The sequence below is a fragment of the Orycteropus afer genome, unplaced genomic scaffold (assembly GCF_000298275.1).
Source record: "Orycteropus afer afer isolate SDZICR_OR568_19922 unplaced genomic scaffold, OryAfe1.0 scaffold00128, whole genome shotgun sequence".
Lineage (NCBI taxonomy): Eukaryota > Metazoa > Chordata > Mammalia > Tubulidentata > Orycteropodidae > Orycteropus > Orycteropus afer.
This window is the reverse complement of record NW_006921715.1, coordinates 7,972,309-7,985,330: the sequence shown is the minus strand read 5'-3', so window position 1 is coordinate 7,985,330 and position 13,022 is coordinate 7,972,309. Positions and strand designations below refer to the sequence as shown.

General features: G+C 64.3%; 1 protein-coding gene across 1 annotated transcript; it reads right to left on the bottom strand.

The window, feature by feature from the left end:
* Positions 1–810: 810 nt before the first annotated feature.
* CLBA1 (clathrin binding box of aftiphilin containing 1) lies at positions 811–7,840 on the bottom strand. The gene is made up of 6 exons (XM_007944630.1): positions 7,695–7,840; positions 6,061–6,391; positions 5,171–5,319; positions 4,022–4,151; positions 1,963–2,079; positions 811–978 (listed from the first exon to the last, which is right to left on the bottom strand). Exons 1-6 carry the CDS (start codon positions 7,838–7,840, stop codon positions 811–813), a joined length of 1,041 nt encoding a protein of 346 aa, XP_007942821.1.
* Positions 7,841–13,022: the final 5,182 nt, after the last annotated feature.

The following is a 13,022-nucleotide window of genomic DNA, read 5'->3' as shown; positions in this document are numbered from 1 at the left end:
TCAACAACCCTGTGCAGGACGGTGACTCAGCAGAGCGGGGTGGGCCCCTCCTCCATCACTGTTCCTTCAGCTCTGGACCAGTTACCCCGAGGGCCTGGCTAAGGGATGACTGCAGGGTGGCAGCAGAGTGTCAGATTCTGGGCATCTGTCTTGGCAGAGTGGGGACACAGGTCAGCTGAGGTCGTTTTATTCAGGAAAATTTGACAGGAGCTAGTGCCCACTGCCCGTGGGCACCAAGTCAAGGGCGCCAGGAGAGAACAGCTCTTGGGCAGAAGCCCAGGGCATGTGGGCCACTCGAGGCCCCCGAAGACCTCAGACACGCGCCCCGGGGTGCGGACCAGCCGGGACAGCCCCTCACCAGGTGCAGCTGCGGAGGCGTTGGCTGTGGGGGGAGACACCACCTGGAGACTCTCCTTCCCAAATCCAAGTGTTCGCCCTGTGACCCCAGGCCGGGTGCTAAGTGGACAAGGATGTCCTCGGGGGCTCTCAGCAGTCTGACCAGCTGTCTCCTGTGACACTGGCCACACTTCCCTCCTGACCATGGGGGCCCGTCAACAAGGGGCCATGCCCATCTGGGGCCGGAGGGTGGGCCCCTGGGGGTGGAGGCTGCGGTGACACTGCAGAGAGCCCAGGCTGCACGCAGTTTGTCACACGTGCCCTAGGCCTGGGCTCCCGACGCACAGTGGCTCCATCCCGACAGGACCCGAGCCAGACCATGGGCCTGGCACCCGTTTCCATGGAATCTCCCGGTTCCCACAAACTGGCCGTGACGGAATGAGGGTCCCTGGGGGACAGGAAGCCCTTCTGCGCTCAGCACACATCTCGCCTCAACAGCGCCATCGCAAGGCTGCGCCAAGTGAACAGTGGCTGCTTCCTGGGCACCGGGAGGTGCTGCATGTGTCCGGGGAAGGGCATCTTCTTCAGGAAGAGGCCGTATGTGATCAGGGCCCCCTGTCTGCAGCCGGGGCTCCCCGAGAACTGCGAATCAAAGAAAGGACGGTAGTCAGATGGGGTATGGCCAGATGGCAGAGCAGGAGAGAGCCTGGGAACCCGCCCAGGATGCCCCGAGTCCTGGCAGGGTCTCCAGCTTTTCCCCGCAAGTTGAAGCCCAGGCCTGCTGCAACGGCAAGCAAGGGTGGTGTCCGAGCTGCAAGCTCCCCAGGCCAGCTGTCCCCTGCTGTCCTTTCAAAGCTCACCCACCGGGCATCCCTGCCCCTTACCACTGGTGTGTCCACTAAAGTGCTGCTGCTGCTGGCCCCGCCTCCTCACAGGTGGCTGTGGTGAGTGGACACTGCCGGCCCCGCCCCCTCGTGTGTGACTATGGTGAGTGGACTCTTCCGGCCCCGCCCCCTCGTGTGTGACCATGGCGAGTGGATGCTGCTGGCCCCACCCCATGCCCCAGCTGCAAACCGAGCTGCTGTGACATCTTTAATCTTCTTGCTGCTTGAAGATGACCCTGCACTGTGTCCCCTTCCTCTGGGTGGTGTCCACATAGCCCTAGGCGACCCTGGAAGCCCGTCCCCAGCATCCCAGCAGCCCCAGCTGCAGCCCCACCATGCTCACTGGCAACACCCACTACAGCACTCAGAGCCAGCACCCCTGCTCTCCTGCGCCTGTGGGGCTCACCTGAGCGGGTGCCAGGTGGGCCGCCACCATCCCGCGGCCCGCACCCCAGCTCAGGTCCTCGTCACCTCTCGTGGCCCACCGGGCTGCAGCCACGTGCCCATCCCCCACTCACTCCCTGCACGACGGCCCTGAGTTGGCGCCGGCTCCTGGGCAGACACCATCTCCTGAGCATGTGCACCAGCTGGACTCCAGGGCCTTGGGTGTGGGGGGCCCAGGAGGCTGCCCACCCGGGCCTCCGGGGCCCCCAGCATGTGGGTGAGGCTGAGTCAGGCCTGCACTGTCTGTCAGCTGCGTCCCAGCCCTCACTGGGCAGCCCAACTCCCTGGGCCTCCCTACCTGGGTCTGGATCAGGCCACTGCGGGAATCCCAAGGGGGGCTGCTGCCATCCACTGGCTCCTCCTGCTCCATGAGGGGGGGGCCTTCCAGCCCGGGCCCCGAACCCCCTGTGAGGCTCTAGGAAGGAAACACTGTCAAGTGCCAGTCGTCTGACTTGGAGGCCAGGCTTAGCTTCACAGGCTGAAGGTGGATCCCGGGATCATCTGCCCTCTTCCCCCTGAGCCCTGACACCAGAAGCAGTCACAGTACACACCCCCAACTCCTCTGAGGATCCAGGTGTCCATCCCATGCCCTCGGCCCTGCCCTTCCCACACCAGAGACCCCTGCTTGTGGCAACAGACAGGCCTTTGGTGCACGTCCAGGATCAGCCCTGAGCTATCTGGAGCTAATCCTCCCGGAAGCCCCTCTTTAGACGCCTGCCTCACAAAGCCCCCACTGGCTGCTTCCTGGGCTCAGGCTCACCCCCCAGGAGCCCCCTTCCCCCTCAGCCCTCACTGCTCCCAGCGGGGTAGTGTAGGTCAAGTGCGCCCCCCCAGGATGCAGGGCATAGCCTCCAAACACTATGCATGGCACACCTGCTCCCACACTGCCAGAGCGACACCACCAGCCCGCCTGCCCACCTCCTGAGTGGACACTGCATCAGAAATGAGACACTTTCAGTGGGTCCCCAAGCCCTGGGCCCCGGCGCCATAGCCTCCCTTGCCCTGCTGCTGCCTGGCCTGGCCCCCACTCTGCCAGCACCTCTGGGCCACACTTTCCTCTCCCTCACCTCTTGCTCACACGTAAGGGATCCCTCCTGGGCCCTGATGTGTTCAGGGGCCTTCTGCTTGACCTGCACTGACACCTGGGTGAGCCCCAGACACTCCTGCACCCACATCACTGACACACAGCAGCACCCCCACCTCAGCCCCCAGTGCTGCCACCTGCCCCACCAAGCTGGCTGCCTTCCTGGCCCCCACCCAGCCCTCTGCCACGCCTCCTCAGCTCCATTCTCAGGAAGGGCTGCACACTCCCCCCACTTGCAGGAGGAGACGAGGGTCACCCAGCAGCCCAGCGCCCCCCCAACACACACGCTCTCAGGAGACGAGGGTCACCCAGGAACCCAGTGCCCCCCACACACACTCTCAGGAGACGAGGGTCACCCAAGAGCCCAGCGCCCCCCCACACACACACTCTCAGGAGATGACGGTCACCCAGCAGCCCAGCGCCCCCCCCCACACACACTCTCAGGAGATGACGGTCACCCAGCAGCCCAGTGCCCCCCACACACACTCTCAGGAGACGAGGGTCACCCAGGAACCCAGCGCCCCTCACACACACTCTCAGGAGACGAGGGTCACCCAGCAGCCCAGCGCCCCCCCCCCACACTCTCAGGAGACGAGGGTCACCCAGGAACCCAGTGCCCCCCACACACACTCTCAGGAGACGAGGGTCACCCAGGAACCCAGTGCCCCCCACACACACTCTCAGGAGACGAGGGTCACCCAGGAACCCAGCGCCTCCCCCCCACACTCTCAGGAGACAAGGGTCACCCAGCAGCCCAGCGCCCCCCTCCACACTCTCAGGAGACGAGGGTCACCCAGGAACCCAGTGCCCCCCCCACACTCTCAGGAGATGACGGTCGCCCAGGAACCCAGTGCCCCCCCACACACACTCTCAGGAGACGAGGGTCACCCAGGAACCCAGCGCCCCCCCACACACACACACTCTCAGGAGATGACGGTCACCCAGGAGCCCAGCGCCCCCCCCCACACACTCTCAGGAGACGAGGGTCACCCAGGAGCCCAGCGCCCCCCACACACACACACTCTCAGGAGACGAGGGTCACCCAGGAGCCCAGCGCCCCACACACACACACACACTCTCAGGAGACGAGGGTCACCCAGGAGCCCAGCGCCCCCCCACACACACTCTCAGGAGACGAGGGTCACCCAGCAGCCCAGCGCCCCCCCACCACACTCTCAGGAGACGAGGGTCACCCAGCAGCCCAGCGCCCCCCACACACACACACTCTCAGGAGACGAGGGTCACCCAGGAGCCCAGTCGCCACGGGAAGTACCTGTTGAGCAGCGTCTATGCCCAGAACAAGGAGGAAGCTTTCCCGGCAGCCGGACTCGAGCCAGAAGCCTTGCCAAGCCTGTGCCTCGCGTGTGTCCTGAAGAGATCTCCAGAGCCTTCCAGACTCGAGACTGGAAACAAGAGTAGTAGTTAACACGCCCTAGGAAGCGCTCAGGACGCACCAGCAGCGCGTCCAAGGGCAGACCCAGCGGTGCCTGACGGTGCTCCCTGGGTGCAGAACCTCCTCACGTGCGTCTGTATCCAGGGCCGTCAGTGCCACGCACAGGGGCTGCGCGTGCTCCAGCTGCCTGCACCCTCCACCTGACGAGCCTCCCCGGGGCTCAGCCCCACAAGGCCCAGCTCACTGCCACAGGCCACAGGTGTGCTGGCCGTGAACCGTTCTGTGCCGGACGCCACAGCTAGGCGCTGAGGAACTCAGCGGGGATACGAGAGGGGCGTCTGCCTGGGGGAGGCCCCTCCGGTGCCAAGGAAAGGCAGGCCTACAGACCACCACTGTGGGGATGTTGGCAGAGTGCCCAGACAACTGCACTTAGACCGTGGCCCGCTGCACCCTATGCCAACCGAGATGGAGCTCAGCACCACAGCTGCCCCCACCTCGATGTGGAGACCCCCTGCAGCCCCTCCCCAGGCTGCCCTGCCAGGCAGCAGAGCTCTCTGACCAGCCCAGTCTGTTCAGAGCTGGGACAGACCCCGGACAGAGCACACAGAAAGCAGGGTGTTGGAGCCGGCCACCTCTCCCTCCCTCTGGAGCCTTCCTGCCCACGGCCACAGATGGCTGGGCCCGTGCCCCCAGATGACAGTGGCTCCCTAGCTGCCACCTCACAGGCAGCCCAGGAGCACAGGCTGACCCTAGGGGTGGGACGGTCCTGGACGGCCGCCGCTGCTGTGGGACTGTCCTCTCTGACGGTGGCCAAGGGTCACTGAGGCTGCCAACCAACCAGGCCCCCAGAGGTCCTTCCACCCAGCCCTCCCCTCAAGACACAGCAGACACACAGAGCTGACACTTGGGACCCGGGGCTGGGGGCCAGGCTGGACGAGGCTCAGTGATAAGGGGCTGGTGCCACCAGTCCCCCAGAGACACTACACACAGTGTGCTATCCACAGAGGGAAGACCACCAAGGGTCATTACCAAAATGGCTCAGGTCCAGATGCAAGGCCAGTTGTCTCCTCACTGGGGACTTCTAAGAAACAGGCTAAGACAGGAACATCTGGGGCTGCCGCCTGTACCGGTACTTCCGGAAAAGCTGCCTTAAAAATGTCCTCGTAGCTGAGAACAGGCTGAAGAAAGGAAGAGCGAGGTTACAAACTCATGCGACGTCACCTGACTGCAAAGGCACAATCCTGGCTTCAGTGGCAAGGCTAGTGACACATCCCCACATGAAAGCCACCGTGCTGTGCACGGCTGCACAGGGAACGCCATGGGCCCGGGGAACAACACACACACACACCGGTCTGGACACACGGAAAGGCAGGCAGGTCCTGGCACCGACGTTGGTGCAGTGCCCACGTGCTAGGTGGTTAAGCTAGGAGGCCTGCGGGCACCTGTGCAGGTGGAGCCAGCAGGTGAGGGAGGGCTGTCTGGGGTGGGGCAGCCCAGGCACCCACCGTGGGCAGGTGTCTGGAGAGAACGGAGTTTACGCGTTGGTTACACCGAGGGCGCTCGCCCTGTGTTTCTTGTGAACTTCGCGCTACCTGCAAACCGCTCCCTAACATCAGCCACCTGAGAGATTCCTTTTCAAAGCACCATGGCGGGGGTGCTGTTTAAGAATGGGTCTGGTCAGAGGCCCAGAACTCTGCCTCAGATACCTACGGGGCCACCCTGCCAACCAGCGGGACCTCAGCTTCTTCCGTCCTTGTTTCGCTTACCTCCTCTCCTCACGGGTTTGGGGGAACCACCGGGAAAGGGAAGAGACAGAAGCAGAAAGGAAGAACAAGACCCGCAAGAAGCCGGGACAAGCGAGACTTCTGGCCCCTGGTGGAGGCGAGGGCAGGGCGCGAGGACACCACACACCACGCTACCGCGGAACGGTGCGGGCAGATGGGGGGACCGAGGCCTGAGGCGGCCAGGGGCGTGCGCAGGGCCGTGCCCAGGAACGAAGCCCCGGCGAGCGGCACTCTAACCAACGCTTCCCTCTCGGGGGGTGCCAGGCTCTTCGCAATTACCTCGGAAGGCGTGACCAACGCAGCGTGGGTGCCGCCGCGTCCGCCCTCGTGCGGCTGGAGAGAACCACGCTCCTCCGGGTGGCACAAGGCTGCGGGGCCCGCCAGGCGTCCAAGGCACTGAGAGAAGGGCTCAGACCTGGCTGAAGATTCCCGGAAGCCTTCAAAGTCCCCCCAGGCGCTGCCGTGCGCGCCCGCGTCCGCGCGCACCGCGGCGCCCCCGCCGGGCTCCAGCAGAGGCCGCTCCCCGCGCGCGCTGGTCCCTTGCAGGCCGCCATCGCTAGCCGTGCCAGCGGCTCCCGCAGTGAGGCGACTCCGCGAGGCGGGGAAGGAACGCGCGATGCCAGGCGCCCCTGGTGGCTGCCGCGGGCCTTGCATCCTGCTACCGCCGGCGGAGACCTCCGGAAGCGCTCAGCGGCGGGAGCTGTGACGACGCTGCAGCGACCCGGGCCCCCTGCACTCTAGGCCCGCCTGCTGCACAGCGCTGGCGGGGGTTCCGGCGGCCATGCCCAGGCTCCCCGGAGGCTGAGGGCGGCGTCCTCGGCCCCACCGCCCAGCGCAGAGCACCTGCCTGGCTTCCTCCGGAGCTCGCAGGTGACACATCCCGCACTGGGCGGGTCCGGAGACCACACCGGGCGTAGCAAACGCGAGCGCCTGCAGAGACACGATCCCCGGCTGCACGGGCTTCGGGCTTCCGCCCGGCAGGGTTCGTTCTGGAGAGGGCGGCGCCCACAGGCGATCTCCCGAGAGCTGCGTGCCCCGCGAAGAGAGGGCCGCCGGGGCTCCTCCGGGATAGTCCGAGGCCCGGCTCCAAGCGGAAAGGGTTCCGGCACCCCGGGTTCGCACCTACCTTCGCCGCCCCCGCTACCGCGCGAGCAGGGCCGAGACGGCTTAGCGGACACGGAGGGCGAGCCCGGCCCCCCGGGCTGCGCGGCCCGTTGCTCGGCAACGGCGCGCCAGCGCCGCTTCCGGCACCCCCTACGTCCTCCGCCCCCGGCGCCGTGACGCCATCACGCCATCGTCGTGAGGAGGGGCCTGCGCACTCCTCGCCGTGGCTTTCCTTGCTCTCCGGGGGGCTTAGTCTAGGTATTCTGGCGTCTGACCTCGGGCCCAAGGCCTGGAGCTCTCCGCGCAGCCGCAAGCTGGCCTGCGCGCCAGACAGCGAGCGGCTCCTGGTGGCCCTGTGTCCCCCACCCGTCACCCCATCAGGGGCACGGACCCCTGAGCGGCTTCCCCTGCCGCCCCAGCAGGACGGAGCTGCGGCCCGCGTGCACCCATCTCTTCCTGGGGCACTGCCGCCTTCGCGTCCGCGTGACCAGCAAGCTTCGCGCCCTGCCTGCCATCTCGCCTTCGTTGCCACTTCCTGGGCCTCTGAGTCGACTGCCGGCCTGGCTTCTGTCTACACGGCTGCAGCAGGGCCCCAGTGGACTCGAGGCCCCAGCCCCGCACCCAGCCAGGGGCGCCCCTTCTCGCCTAGAGGCTGGGTCACCGGCTGACCCGGGTCAGGGCAGGGACAGCTGCTCCCTCCAGCCTCCTGCCTGCAGGCCGGGGAGGAGGGCCTTGATGAGGGGGCCTCGGCTTTCTGCCAGCCCCCCCCCCCCAGTGTCCTGAAGCTGACCTGCACGTGTGCACCCCACATGCCTGTCAGACTGGGAGGGGGAGACCAGGCCCTAGCCCGCCCGGTGTGCACCCTGCCACCCCCGCTCTGGCCCCACCTGGGCTCTGCCTCCTTGACTCAGCCGCTCCCCCGCGCGGTGGCAGCCAAGCTACCCAAACATTTCATTTCGAAGATGGTGCAATGAGATCACTCTCTGGACTCTGACCTGGAGCCTTCTGTCCCCCACCCCCGCTTCTTGAGACGCACACCGCTGGGTATGGCAGAGTGCGGGCAAGCTTTGCTGTCTCACTGTGACCGCTGTGCGACCCAAGTGCCCAGTCAGATGGAAGGATGATGGTGTTGGGAGGGGTCGGTGAGGCATGGTTGGTCCCCTGTCCCCTGTGGGCTGAGTGGTCCACATGTCTGAGTGACACATGATGGCTGAGGGCTGGAGGCCACAAAGGAGTCGCATTGAAGGCCCCTCTGGCCAGTTGGCTCCTCCGCCACCCACCCACCCTGGCCCACATAGCCAGGTGGGGTGAGCTGGGCACTCTATGTCCTGCTCAATGGTGAGCAGCCACCAGCCCCACCAGGCTCAGTCCCTGGCTTCAGCTTGCCCCTCGGTCACCAGGGGGCAGTGTCAGTCCTGGGGCTGTCTGCCGCCACCTGCCTGCTTGGACCCCTCATCCACTGTTGTGACCGTCCCCAAGGTCCAGGGAGCTGGGCAGCACAGGAAGAGTGTCGTCCTCACAAGTGAGGAAGCAGGCTGGGGTCCAGAGGCCTTCATGGGAAGCAGAGCTGGGGACCTGCTCTCCGGGCAGCCACCCCCTACCCCCAGGGCCTTGGCTTCCTGTGGGAGGAGTTGGGGGCATTGTGAGCCTCAGGGCGGACAGAATGGCTGCCCTGGGCTTCAGGCAGCTCTTGGCCCAGGCAAGGTGGGGCTGTTGGCTGAATAACGGCCCCCAAAGTCCTCCCATCCTAATACAAAGAATGGAATCTGTGCCTTTGTCCTTACTCAGCCAAAGGGCTCTGCCCACGTTTAAACCAAGGGGTCTGGGATGGGGGATGACCCTAGGCTTCCTGAGGGTCGCTTGCTACCTGCAGACATGAGGGGTCCTGGCTCTCCCTGAGGTGCAGCGGCCTGATTCCAGGCTGGGTCGCCAGTGGGGTCACAAGGGGCCTTGGGAGAGAAGGATACGCGAACACAGGCAGAGGTCAGAGTGGTGCAGGCATGCAGGCATCTCTGGAAGCCAAGCAAGGCACGACCAGGGCCCCCTGGAACCATGGAGGGACAGCCCTGCCGACACCAGAACTGGAGGAGAACATGTGTACTCTGGGTGCAGAGCCACAGGCTGGGCCGGGCAGGGATGGGGGAGCTGTTTGACTGACGCTTCGGCCCCTGCCGCAGGAGGCGTGTCATTGATGTGCTAGGCGGCATCCTTTTGGGAGTCGCAGGCCATTGGGGCATGGAGGTTCTGCCGGCAGCCAAGGCCCCTCCCGCAGAGCCTTTGCGCAAGCTTGAGACCCTGTGCCAGTTAGGGCCCTCAGGGCAGGCTCCCAAACTCTCCGTTTACCCCGTCACGGCAGCCCCAGGAAGGGGCCTGCAGAAGAAAGCTTGAGGACCCAAAGAGCTGTGTGCAGATCCCACCTATGGGTGACACTTAAGTGGGGCCCTGGGTGCCTAGCGGTGGCTATGAGCTGGGCCCATGTCCTGCCCCTGTGAGAGGCATCAATTCCCGAGCCTGGCTTGGTGCCCTGCCTGCCTAGCCAGGGGCTCTGGCTGGGGCCGGGAGTGATGGCAGGAGAGGAGGGCACTGCAGGCAGCCACCACCCAGGGTTCCGCAGCAGCAGTGGCGGCAGGGTGGGGCCAGGGGCAGGGCAGGGCCCTGCTGGCTACTCTGGGGTCAGGAGTGGGTAGTCAGGGGCCTTGGCAGGTGGGTGGAAGGATCCTGGTTCTAGTGAGGCCTGTCCCCGAGGATGGCTCGGTGGGAGCATCAGGGACGGTAGGGGAGTCAGACCACAGGGCCAGGCCCCCAGAAACGGCTGGAGTGAGATGAGCCCATGGGATATCAGGACCCCTGGGGTGAGCACAGAAGGAGGGGGCGGGAGCCTGGGCACATACCCCAAAAGGTCTGCAGCCTCCCCAACCTAGGGGAGAGCCCTGGAGGACAGCAGTAGCTGTGGTCCTGCTCGGACCCTCAGGGAAGCCTCAGCCGAGACCGGGGCCAGGGCACCGGCCCAGGGGCCCTGGGACCCCCTGCTGCATGGGGACTAGGCGAGGGCAGGGGCTGCCCCCTTCTTCAGCAGCCATTTGAGCACTCTCCTCATGGCCTCCAGCTGAGGTGGGGCAGCTGGCCAGTCTGTCCCCTCACAGTGTGTCCATGGGGTCAGAGGACTCCCTGAGGAGTACCAGGCTCAGCCCAGGGTGCCTGGCAGCTGTGGTGGCCACTGTGGCTAGGGTCCTGCTGAGGTGGGCTGGACGGGGGCGTCTGAAGAGGTTTGTCAGGAGTGGGGACAGGGCTGTCTCGGAAGCCCTAGCACCAGGCACTACCTGGCTGGCCCTCCTCTCTCCTCACCACGTCTACCCAGGAAGAATCTAAGACCACAGGGACAGGGGCTACCCAGAGCCTCAGAGTGACTGGAGACTTGGAGGCCAGCCCTGGACCGGGCCCCCAAGGACCCAGGCAGGAGGGTGGCTCCACAGAGGACAGAGACCACAGTGGCCACCCACAGCCCCTCACCCTGGGCATGCCGAGGACAGGCTCTGGGCAGGTCTCTGGGGAAGAGGTGGGCAGCCCACGGGACAGGCTCAGGGAGGATGAGGGGCCATTTCCTCCCACTCCCATCTCACTGACATGTGGCGGGCTTGCTGGTGGCCCTGTTATGTCACCAAAATCACCCATCATTCCATCCTCACCACCTCATGGGCTCTGCCTATTCAGCTGAAGGGGAAAAGGAGCCCCCCTGCCTACCTCCTACCAGGCTGCTGTCCCCACAAAGCCAGAACATCAGGAAACATCACACAGGGTGAGGCCCAGGAGGCCACATGACTGCCAAGGTCACACACCTAACCACCTAATAAGGGAGTGGGACACAGAGCCAGGCTGGTGCTGAATCCAGACTGCCCCACATCACCAGGTCCCCACACCAGACTCACAGACACGCACAGGTGCACAGATGTTCAGACCCAGCCCCCAGACTGGCAGACGCATGGACACATGAATACACTCAAGGGCTCAAACACACCCAGGCACACCCAGCCATGCCGGCAGCTCCCAGCCCTGCGCCCACGGTACCTGCCTCCCCTGAAGAGGAGAGAGAGGGAGAGCAGGGTCTCTGGCCCCAGAAAAAGACGCACAGTCAGGAGGCCTGTGCCCTGTGCCCCACTGAAGACCAGGGACTGTGCCATCACACCCGGCGCCAGGGGCGTGGCTACCCAGGCTCTTCCTGGCAGTGATGTGGCCCCATCCGACCTGCGGCTGGAAGCCCGCCCAGCTGCAGTCCACTACCGGGAAGTGTGTGTGAGTCACCGCCTGGCAGGCTCACCTGCGGCCCGGGCTCCACAAGCCCAAGTGTGTCAGCTTGTCAGCAGGTCTGATGGTGCCCCAGGATGGAGGTGCACCAGTGTGTGTGTACACATGTGTGCCTGTCTGAGGGGCAGTCCAAGAACACATCTGTGCACTGATGGGGTGTGACTTTGCCTGTGCCATGTGTGTGTCCCCATGTCTGTGGCCTTCCCATGGCAGCCTGGCCTCTGTTGCTCCAGAATAAAGGGTGGGTGTGCACATGCATGTCAGTGTATATGTGGGTATGTCAGTATGTGTGTGTGTCAGTGTACAGATGGGCGTGTCAGTGTGTGCATGTCGACACATGTCTGTGTATGTGTGTTTCAGCGTGGGTGTGCATGTCCGTGTGTGTGTGTCAGCATGTGTGTCAGCATGTGTCAGTGTGTATGTGTTAGTGTGTGTCGGTATGTGCATGTCAGTGTGTATGTGTTTGTGTCTGTCTTTGTCAGCATGTGTGTATGTCAGTGTGTCAGAGCATGTGTGTATGTCAGTGTGTCAGTGTGTGCATGTCTGTGTGCATGTCAGAGTGTATGTGTTGATGTGTGTGTGTCAGTATGTGCATGTCAGTGTGTCAGTGTGTGTCGCATGCACACGTCGGTGTGTGTATGTTAGTATGTGTGTTAGTGTCTGTGGCGTGTGTGCGCGTCAATGTGCCGCCATGTGCATGTCAGTGTGTGTCGGTGTGCATGTTGGTGTGTGTTGGTTTGTGCATATCAGTGTGTGTGTTCGTGCGTTTGTGTCCGCATGTGTGTATGTCAACATGTCAGCATGTGTATGTGTGTTGGTGTGTGCATATCGGTGTGTATGTCAGTGTGTGTTGGTGTATGCCTGCATGCATGCATGTCAGCATGTGCGTGTCGGTGTGTGCATGACAGTGTGTCAGTGTGTGCATTTTGCTGTGTATGTTGGTGTGTGCCGGTGTGTTAGCATGTGTGCATGCCAGTGTGTGTTAGTATGTGTGTCAGCATCTGTGTATGTCGATGTGTCACTGTGTGCATGTCAGTGTGTATGTGTTTGTGTGTGTCAGCATGTGTGCATGTCGGTGTGTATGTCGGTGTGTGCATGTCGGTGTGTATGTCTGTGTGTGTCAGTGTGTGCATGTCCCTGTGTGTCCGTGTGTATGTCAGTGTGTACTGGTCAGTGTGTCAGCGTGTTTGTGTGTGCCACTGTGTGTGTGTGTCTGTCCCAGCACCCGGGACCCCCCTCTCCCCTGCCCCCAGATCTCCTGGCGGTGTCCCACACCCCTAACAAGGAGGGTGTTCCTTCCGGCTGAGCCCTGGGTCTGGCGGGGACCTGGAGGTCGTGACTCCGGAGCCCCCTGCGCCCAGCACTCCTACCTGCACAGCCCACGCCTGGTCTGCTCCGCCCCACCTGGAATCCCCCTGGCCTCCCAGGCCCAGGAGAGCTCCATCTGTCCGCGAGCCCAGATCCAAGCAGCTGTCGCCAAGGGCCTTCCGTCCCCGCGCCCAGCTTGCCTATTAGTGTCTCATTCCCTGCTCAGGGGGGCCAGGTGGAGGGCTACGAGGGTCGCCAGGGTGGGGGGCTCAGGCTCTTCACTGGCAGGGGCGGAGGGCAAATGGCCGGACCTGGAGAAGCGGGGTTAAGGGCGTCGGCCGGGGCTGGCCTGCGGTGGTTCGGGGATGGGGGGGCCTCTGGGG